This window comes from Camelina sativa, chromosome 11 (genome assembly GCF_000633955.1).
Source record: "Camelina sativa cultivar DH55 chromosome 11, Cs, whole genome shotgun sequence".
NCBI lineage: Eukaryota > Viridiplantae > Streptophyta > Magnoliopsida > Brassicales > Brassicaceae > Camelina > Camelina sativa.
The window spans coordinates 43,964,292-43,973,783 of NC_025695.1; the positions used below are offsets into that span (position 1 = coordinate 43,964,292).

General features: G+C 36.4%; 3 protein-coding genes across 4 annotated transcripts in view; 1 reads left to right on the forward strand and 2 right to left on the reverse strand.

Annotated features, from left to right (window-relative positions):
- Nucleotides 4,866–5,478, forward strand: LOC104728950 (ervatamin-B-like). Its single transcript, XM_019232113.1, has 3 exons — nucleotides 4,866–4,882; nucleotides 5,033–5,153; nucleotides 5,236–5,478. The coding sequence occupies exons 1-3, from the start codon at nucleotides 4,866–4,868 to the stop codon at nucleotides 5,476–5,478; spliced, it is 381 nt and encodes a 126-aa protein (XP_019087658.1).
- On the reverse strand, nucleotides 6,097–7,522 carry LOC104728951. The gene is made up of 5 exons (XM_019232115.1): nucleotides 7,361–7,522; nucleotides 7,197–7,231; nucleotides 6,795–7,018; nucleotides 6,315–6,368; nucleotides 6,097–6,218 (listed from the first exon to the last, which is right to left on the reverse strand). Exons 1-5 carry the CDS (start codon nucleotides 7,520–7,522, stop codon nucleotides 6,097–6,099), a joined length of 597 nt encoding a protein of 198 aa, XP_019087660.1.
- The window catches only part of LOC104726245, a 1,801-nt gene continuing 330 nt past the window's right edge, over nucleotides 8,022–9,492 (reverse strand). Inside the window, exons 2-4 of one of the 2 annotated variants that reach the window (XM_010445058.2) lie at nucleotides 8,987–9,113; nucleotides 8,846–8,886; nucleotides 8,022–8,589 (exon numbers count right to left, since the gene is read on the reverse strand). In XM_010445058.2, the coding sequence (XP_010443360.1) occupies nucleotides 8,231–8,589; nucleotides 8,846–8,886; nucleotides 8,987–9,113 (527 nt within the window). In that variant the 3' untranslated portion in view covers nucleotides 8,022–8,230. Of the gene's footprint in view, nucleotides 8,593–8,845; nucleotides 8,887–8,986; nucleotides 9,114–9,492 lie in introns of both variants that reach the window. The other variant, XM_010445057.2, reaches the window with a different exon arrangement.

Sequence of the window (9,492 nt, forward strand, 5' to 3'; positions counted from 1 at the left end):
CTTTAATTTAAAGACCCATTTGCAACCAATCAGCTTCTGTTTTTCTGGTTTCTCAATTAGATCCCAAGTATGACTCCTTCTATGAGAATCCATCTCCTCTTTCATTGCATTTTCCCATTGCTTTCTCTTACTGCTTTTCATAGCTTCTTCATAAGACTTAGGCTCTTCTGTTTCCAAGTCTTCTGCTACTGCCAAAGCATAAGCTACAAAATCTGCATCTTCAAATCTGGAAGGAGGTCGGATGTTGCTTCTTCTTATCCTGTCTCTGGCTAACACGTAATCATCCAAGGATTGTTCATTTTCAGCTCCATCAGCTTCCTCATTCACTTCTGATTCTTCTGAACTTTCTGAGCTTTCTGAACTTTCTGATGAAGATGTTTCTCCACCTTGAGAAGATGTTTCATCCAAATCAGAATAACTGGTAGAAGGACCTCTGACAAGATTGTTGCTGAAAGACACTCTTTTTTCAGCTTTCTTCAGTTTTCTTAAAGCTTTATCAGCTTCTTCTTTCTTTTCACTTGTATATGTCAAGGTGTCTTTGAACAACTCATTTTCATTGAACATCACGTTTCTACTTGTTGTGCATTTCTGTTCCTTAGGTAACCAGACCCTATATCCTTTAATACCAAAAGGATATCCCATGAAAACTCCTTTCACTGCTCTTGGACTTATTTTGTCTTGAGTAACATGAACAAACGCTGAACATCCAAACCTTTTTAAGTGACTCAAATCTGGTTTTGTACCTGTCCACACCTCCTCAGGTAGCTTGAAACCAATAGATGAATTTGGTGTTCTGTTTATCAAGTAGACTGCTGTTGAAGTAGCCTCTGCCCAAAACTCTTGACCCAATCCTGTCTCAGAAAGCATACTTCTAACTTTATCCATAATGGTCCTGTTCATCCTCTCCGATACACCATTTTGCTGTGGTGTATAGGTACATGTTCTGTGCCTTGTAATTCCCGCTTCTTTACACAAGTTATCAAACTGTGTATTACAGAACTCTAGACCATTATCAGTCCTTAGGAACTTAATCTTCTTCCCCGTTTGATTCTCAGCTGCTTCTTTCCATTCTCTGAACTTGTGAAATGCTTCATCTTTAGTCTTCAGAAAATACACCCATACTTTCTTTGAGAAATCATCGATGAAGCTTACAAAATACTTGCAACCGCCAAGACTTTCTGGAGTAGAAGGAGATCCCCAGAGATCAGAGTGTATATAATCTAATATACCTCTAGTGGTGTGCTTTGCAGTTGGGAACCTTTGCTTGTGAGATTTTCCAAGTACACAACTCTCACAAAAATCCAGCTTACCAACTTCTCTCTCTGGTAAGTAACCTTCCTTCACTAGAACATTCATGTTCTTCATGCTCATATGACCTAGCCTTGAATGCCATATGCTAGTCATGTTAGCTACAGGCTTTGCCACTGAAACTTCTCCTTTTACTACCTTTCCTTGTAGGTAGTACAACCCATCTTTGTATCTTCCAGAGATGACCTTTTGCCCATTTTTGTAGAAGGTGACTACAAAATCTTCTCCTTCATACTTGCATCCGCTCAACTCTAATTGACCATATGAAATGAGATTCCTTCCCATTGTAGGCATGTACCTCACATCCGTTAATATGACTACAGAGTCATCTGGATTTATAATCTTAATCTTACCAATCCCCTTTACTTCACTGTGAGTCATATTACCCATCAAAACCTTGCCACCATCAAATTCTTGTAGGTCAAATAGAGAATCCCTGTCTGGTGTAATGTGAAAACTACAACCAGAATCCATAACCCATTCTCCCTTTGTATATTGAGTGCTAACTGTTAGCACTAGTGGCTGTTTGGGTTCTGTTGCAATGTTAGCTGAACTAGAAGCTTTATTTGATGACCTTTCTGGACATTCTCTCTTCCAATGTCCTTCTTTTCCACAAATGAAGCAGCCCTTGTTGTTTTTATTGTACTTCGGCCTTGACTTTGATCTACCTCTGCTCTTAGATCGTCCTCTCCCTTGTTTGCCTTTTCCTCTTTCAGATCTCTTCTCAGATCTTCCCCTTGATTCAACGTACAAACCTTCATTTTGTGATTTTGAAAGCTTTCCACTTTCTATTAACTCTCTTTCTTTTGATTTTGCAGCGCCTATGACTTCATTCAACTTCAAAGTATCTCTACCATACTTTAGAGTCTCCTTGAGTTGATCATACCTCTCAGATAGTGAGCTCAACAACAGGATTGCTTGAACCTCTTCAGTAACTTCCACTCCTATGTTATTCAGGTCCGCAACTAGCTTAAGGAAATCATCCACATTCTCATCTATACTTTTAGAATCAGTCATCTTAAAAGTATAGAACTTAAGCTGTAAGTAGATGCGGTTAGGTAAAGAAGTCTCCATGTATAACCTGTTTAGAGTAGACCACATAGCTGCTGCTGTTTCACAATGTGTGATCTTCCTTAGTACTTGATTTCCAACGTTTAGTACTATAAGATCTTTGGCCTTCTCTGATTTTTCAAACTTTACAGGATCAATACTTGGAGACAACCCAGAACCTCCACTTGTGCCCGTTTGAGAGTCTCGTTGAGCTATTGTAGCTTCCGCTTCTACAGTAGGTGGATCTTTTAGTAGCTGCTCATCATTCAAGATCTCTTTCAGCCCTAGGACACCAAAGTGAGCCAACATTCTGACCTTCCACAAGGAGAAGTCACCTGTTCCATCAAACCTGTCCACTTCCACCCTAGTGTTACTCATCTTGTAAGTCTCCCAGAAACCCTAGACTTGAATCTCTTTAGCAACCTTACACCAAGCCTGGCGCTCTGATACCACTTGTTGAGTTAAGAGTAAGAATGGTTGCTTGTAAAAGAAACAACACACAAGAATTGATCACCGAGTTCACGGATAACCGCTACGTCTCGGGGGAGAACTCTTGCTCCCAAGCTTCACTATATGAAAGAGAGATTACACACACCAACTACTTGTGAGGTTGGTCTTTGGTTTACAGATTTTGCACAAGAAGAACAAGGATCACCAATACAACAAGGAGGAAGAAGAAAGCTTGAAGAATAAGAAAAACTGTCTCGTTTCTCTCGTATCTCACTTTTTCTAGAAAGCTCCTTTTTGTATATCTTGTCTCACCTACCTCCACTTCTCATATCTTTGTAGATATTTTTAGTGTAGCATATGGATCACATTGTTCTTCTTCATGTCATTTTCGTAGGCCCATTAAAGCCCATAATGTGTGTGTTTAGTCAAACCCAATTAACAGTATCATTAGGATATATCAACAAAATGTTTTCAAAAAAGTTAGTACTATCTTATGAGTCATCAGCGACAAACGAAAAAAAATAAAATGGAGTAAATCAACGTGTCTTTTTCTTTCGATCAAGTCATAAAGGCTTAAAGCATATATGTATATTTTGATATCTACATTGTGTCTAGCCCTAGTTTTTTTTTTCTGTGTGTCTCGTCATTTCATTAAAGAAAAAAAAAATACCTATATTAAAAATACATATTCTTTATTTATAAAACAGACAATATTTCTCTTCTTAATAACTCTATAAGAACTCACTCTCTCTTTTCTTCTCACTCAAAATTACTGAACTCCGATTACAGAGAAATATTCTCCCGCTCTCTCTCTCTCTCTCACTCACTTCCCCTCTTTCTATCACACAGTCACAAAGTATACTCTCAGTCTCTCCTAACGGCGTGATTTGCTTGTACAAGTTATGTCAATGTCATCCAGAAGCAATAGAAGAAGTGGGGGAGGAAATGATGAAAATAAGAGGAGGTTTACGGTATGTAAGGCTTTATTTCAGTGTTTTGCAATTTTAGTCTTATATTTACACTAAAATCCCATGGAATATAAATACATTTGTACCTTAAAAGGTTTTAAAACTTACATTCTTCAGCAAATAAGTGGATATAACTTAAACTAAAAAGTCTATAGTTTTTGTTTCGTTAAGCTTGTTGTGGCTATATAATGGAGAAACGAAGATAATAATGATTTTGCATTGTTTAATCTTGAACAGGCTAAAGAAAAGGGAAAAGGCATTATGCCTTCTAAACCCTCCAACGACGAATCAAATGAATTAAGAAACATATTTTTTATATAAAAAAGTAATTTAGTTATATACTTATGGTGACCAAATTAATTTCACTTATGTTTATTATCTACAGCTTCTTTATTGGGATTGGAGAGATTATCCAGGAGTAATCGGTGATGTGTTAGACAAAAAGTGTATGGGTACGTATTACTCTCTCTATCTATATTTGTTAAAATATTATTTTTTTTAATTATTAAGCATCAGCTTTATTTTCCTTCTTTTCTCATATGTTATTAAATTTATAATAAAAACAAATTTCATTATCATGTGTCCTTAGTTGTTAATCCATTTTTTCCTCGTTATGAAAATATAGTTTAAAACATATTTCAGTGAGCATGGATATACAATTAATTAGATTGGTCACCATTACTTAAAAGTTTTATATTTATTTGTCTTTGTCTTGCTTGCTTGCGTAGGATGTAACATATTCACAAACAGATTCATAGTTTGTGTCGTATTTTATACAATTGCATATTTAGAGAGTAATTACCAAACTTTTGAGGTACAAGAGTAATGATCCGCACGTGGTGTTTTAACTATAAGAAGATTAATTAACTTTTATTGTTTTCTTGTTTTACAAAAGTCATCTGCTGGGCAATTGCTTTAGTGAGAGCTGTTACGGCTCTCCTAAACATAAATTTGCCACAAGGAAATCAAGTGAACGAACTATCTATACAACATGTAGTTAATAACGTAAACTACAACCCATCGGATGGTATCAAAAACGTAAAGAGGACTTTCTCTTTTGCAAAGGACTACGGTCTTTGTTCTTCGCCAATGTCCATCGAGAACTCGTGATAACAACGTGGCTAAAAAATTTGACTGCAGACATCCAAAAAACGTAAGTATTTATCTCGTTAATTTATTTTCAATTATAAATTTTCACATGATAAATCTTATTCATATATATAATTATATATGTACATATAGATTCATACTCTTAGGGTAGATGATTTTGCATATCTCACGGACCCTGACGATGATGAGTTTCGAGCATTCGTGAGACGACAACCAGTGATCGGGATATTACGCAATCCTGGTTTTGAGTTCAGTCGTATCGGATCCGTAAGTTTCGTTAACTTGAAAGTCTACGAAAATTTATTTAATATCTTTTTGGTAGATGAGTAACTGTTTCCAAAATTTACAGCGAATTTACCGATCACCACTTGATTCTGTGGATCGAGCTTTCCACCAAGTCCTTATCATTGGGTATGGATTTGATTCCAACAATGAACCCTATTGGATAATCCAAAACTCCCATGGTGATGGATGGGGAGTTGGTGGCTTCGGTCATGTTCATCGTCGGATTAGATCCGGGCAAGGATCAGAGTTTTTTGCAGTAGCTTATCCCATAATACGAGGCTACCCTAGAAGTAAAGATGAAGCTTGATTGATCATCAATGAAGCAAAGATGAAGCTTGATTATCAATGAAAGGTGACATTGAGGGAATGGAACTGACATTGGCTTTATAATATTGTTGCAGGTGCGAAAGAGAAACTAATGCTTTAGTGAGATAATCGGTGATGTTTTAGACCACACATTAGAGTTTTCAAGTTCGATAAAGATTTGTTTTTTTCATTTCTCTTTTATTTTGATTTTCTTTTTAATCTTTGTTAGGATCGTTCTTGTAGTTTGACTAAGACTTTTGCTTCTAGTTATAACATATTATCTAAGTAAGAATTGCAACGGACAAAACACAATCTGAGAATTGCGACGACGGACAAAACAAAAACTGAAAATTGAAACCTAATAAACCTTAGAGAGAAAAATGTTTAAATAATTGACAATGACTGTGAAATTCTGAGTGACAATGATTTTGGGTACTGACAATGTTATCACATATTGGGGATCAATAATAAAGACAATATAGACAAAGACAAAATGCATTTCAATTTATTATTGTGAACTATACCGATTATGTGGTTAGTAAAACATATAAATAAGAACATAAGTAGGAACAAAGCTATTTAGATATTTATAAGCTATTTAGACCTTCGGAGTTTTGGTTTACACGTATGGTGACCACACGGTCGGCTCAACTTCAGCAGGAATCCGAGTGAAGGAAACTTCGGGTATGGACATGGAACCAGATCCTGGACCCGTTACGGTGAACAATATTGTTGGTAACTCTGCAAGCACCAAATAATCCAGTTAAGAAAAGAGTCAAAGTCACCCACTTCGCTAGAAAGGCATATCAATAGCAGAGAGAAGAACAAAATATTCACCTGGGTTACCATCAAACAATGGAGGAGGTGGATCCACTTGAATAGCAGCAATCTCTGTATCATGTATAACCACACACACACTAGTTTACATTCAAACACAATCACTTGAGCATTTTCACATGAGGCACAACAATATGCCAACTAAACCGTACGCCAAAGAAGTATTCCTAGCTAGAGTACATCATCAACTAAAGGCAACTATCCAATACTCCCAAGTTGTTTAACCATCAAAGTATGGACATAAGCCTCAGCCAAAAGCAGTATGCCAACAAAACCATACGCCAAAGAAGTATTCCTATTTCCTAGAGTCCATCATCTAATAAAGTCAAATATCCAATACCCCCAAGTTGTTGTTAACCATAAAACTATGAACCTAAGCCTCAGCCAAATCAGAAGAGTAAAGCAACAGTAATTCCCAAGAAACTGCAACTGGTCTATGAATGTTGATAGCAAAAAGAGAGATTGGTATCAAGAAGATACCTTCATCAGTAGGTTTGAGCCTGAAGATTAACATCTCACAGAAGGTTGGTCCGCAGAGGCGAACATTAGTTTGATAAAGTCTAGGCTCAGGATTGGATGATGCCAAATCCTTAGCCCAAAACGTAACCCAATAAAGGATACCTGCACAGCACCTGTAACTTGCCGAAACGTGATCCACGAACTCAATCCGACTCCCCTGAATACATAAAAAATATGTGAGCAAACTAAGTAAGAATAAGGAACACAAACATACATTATATATCAACAAAACCAAAGACGACACTACTGACCGTATCAGCATTGTGTTGGAAAATGGCACGGCAAGCCACGCCACGGATAACTTCATCATTGGTACTGTAAGCAGCAACACGATATGGGTCCATTATAGGCCTAGTCTCGAACCGGTAGTCCAAGTTATCCCAATCAATGACGAAACCCTATATCACATACAATTCAAAAATTTGAGATTACAATTTGAGATTACGTAAACGTACCATGCAGTACAGATTTCAAAGTTTAAACCTAAATTCAGGGAGATTAATGAAGATATATACGATATACGGTACCTCGCTCTTATGGAACTGATAGTAGTATAAGAGGTACTGTCGTATGTATTCATCGTCGTACGGGTCGTACTTCCGGAGTTCTCGGCGTGTGGAGGCGGAACTCGACTCGCCAGAGGATTTGTCTAACCTTGGCTTCTTCGTCAAGACAGATTCGCCGGCCATGATTTAGGGGTCTCATATTAATCGTATATTTATTTAATTTTGTGGTATGAAATATAGTAAAATATACAATATTTTTTAAAAAAATTAACAATGATGCAATTAAATTGCACTCTTTTCTTGCTTGTATAAGACGTTACTCTGTTCACAAACAAATTAATCTGTGATGTCGCATTTTATTTACATCTAGAGAGTAATTTACATGTTTTTGTTACAAAAATCATGATTTGCACAATTGCACTAAAGTTTCAATTCAAAATACTAATTAGACTCGATTTAGGCTATAGAGTATCTAAACTTAACTAATAACACATCTTTTTATAGCTCAAGAGCCTTTAACAGGTCCATTGGCACATCTAAGAACCATTCGTTTGATGAAGTTTCAGACCGAAATCATGATGTTGCCTAATCTCCACCTCAAGATGTTTTTATGTCGATTTTGAAATATGAAATTGTGTCTAAGATTTAGTAATAGTAGTAACTAGTACCCATAGAATCAATGTAACAAGCTAACCGATTTCAGAATTATATACATAGAGAGGACACTGAAAGTTTTGGAATATGAAAAGAACAAGCAGAGTCTGTTAAGGTAACAACAATTGTCAGAGTACCTAATAACCAACAAACTCATTGAAACTTAAAACCAAGTTTTACTACGAAAATTAGAAAACAAGAGTTCATGAACATATCAATCAATCATATGAATATAATTCAATCTTTTTTATCATCACTCCAAGGAGAGCAAATCTTTTCAAGCCCCTTTCCAATAGAGCAACCGAGTCCAGCTCTCTCCTTCTCCGGTGAGACAGAACGAGGAGACTTAGGTGAATCAGAACCCTCTGCCTCATTCTTCATCTTGGGTTGGATGCTGTCAATGACGGCCTGGATCTCTTCCTTGGCTCTCTCGATAACATTAGGAGCCTTCACTTCATCCACCGGAGTGTTCTCATTGATATCATCCCTCCTTCCATGAGTTTCTTTGTGATGATGGTGATGAGGTTTCTCCTTCTGGAATAAAGATTTGAGTTCATCCTTCGCCTTTCTCATCATGTTTGTTTTTTTCTTTCCATCTTCTGTCAATGTTAAACCATGTGAAAAAAAAAAAAAAAGTGAGCCTTGTGCAAAAATCAAGAACAAACACAACAGAATGATCACACATCTGTATCGACGTTCAAAGTAACAAATTAGACAAAACTTTTGTTGTTATCATGTTCTGTTACCCAATCAGAAACCAAAAAAACCCTGTAAATCTCGAGACTAAACAAGCAAAGAGTTTTGCTATCCGAAACAAACTCAACATGATGAGAGGCAAAAAAAAAACTGAACCTGGTTTCTCTGATTTGAACTCCATTTTGTCAGATCCATCCCTGAAACAGAATGTACAAAGCATTAGCAAACTCTTAAACACTCTTAACATAACACAGAGAAGCTTTTATATAAGAAGTGTATCAGAAGAAAGAAACAAACTTGGAAGTCTTGCGTTGATGAATAGCTCCAATAACAGCATCAAACTCCTCTTTTGCTCGTTCGAACATGTTTGGCGCTTTCACTTTGTTCTCATCATTATCAGCATGACTCTTCTTGTCCGAACGATCTTCATCACCAAAACACACACAAAATCATATAACGATGATGGACAGACAAACAAATCCACAGTGTTGTTCAACGTTATACAGAAGAACACATCCAAAAAATTTCCCACAACATAAACATAAACCTCGTTAATTAAGCTCAATAAAATCACCACTAAACCCCAGAATATATACAAATTGGGCTTCTAATAATCTCCAGGAAAAAAAAAAAAAAATTCAGGAAATCAAGAATCCCCAAAACCAATAATTTTGATTTCATCGTAAAATGATAGACCGATATAAATCACAATTAAAGCCCAGATAAAGAGCAAGAACTAAAGAACAAGATTGATCGAAAATTTGGAATCACTGTATAAAAAAAAAAAAAAACTCGGGTCGGGG

What these genes read in the sequence shown, in the direction of transcription:
- LOC104728950 (XM_019232113.1), top strand. An exon ending in AGTTCAGTCGTATCGGATCC is followed by an intron (nt 5,154 to 5,235) that starts GTAAGTTTCGTT and finishes CAAAATTTACAG; the next exon opens with CGAATTTACCGATCACCACT.
- LOC104728951 (XM_019232115.1), bottom strand. Translation starts at nt 7,522, where the DNA reads ATGGCCGGCGAATCTGTCTTGACGAAGAAGCCAAGGTTAGACAAATCC. An exon ending in GCTCAAACCTACTGATGAAG is followed by an intron (nt 6,369 to 6,794) that starts GTATCTTCTTGA and finishes TACATGATACAG; the next exon opens with AGATTGCTGCTATTCAAGTG. An exon ending in ATTGTTTGATGGTAACCCAG is followed by an intron (nt 6,219 to 6,314) that starts GTGAATATTTTG and finishes TGGTGCTTGCAG; the next exon opens with AGTTACCAACAATATTGTTC.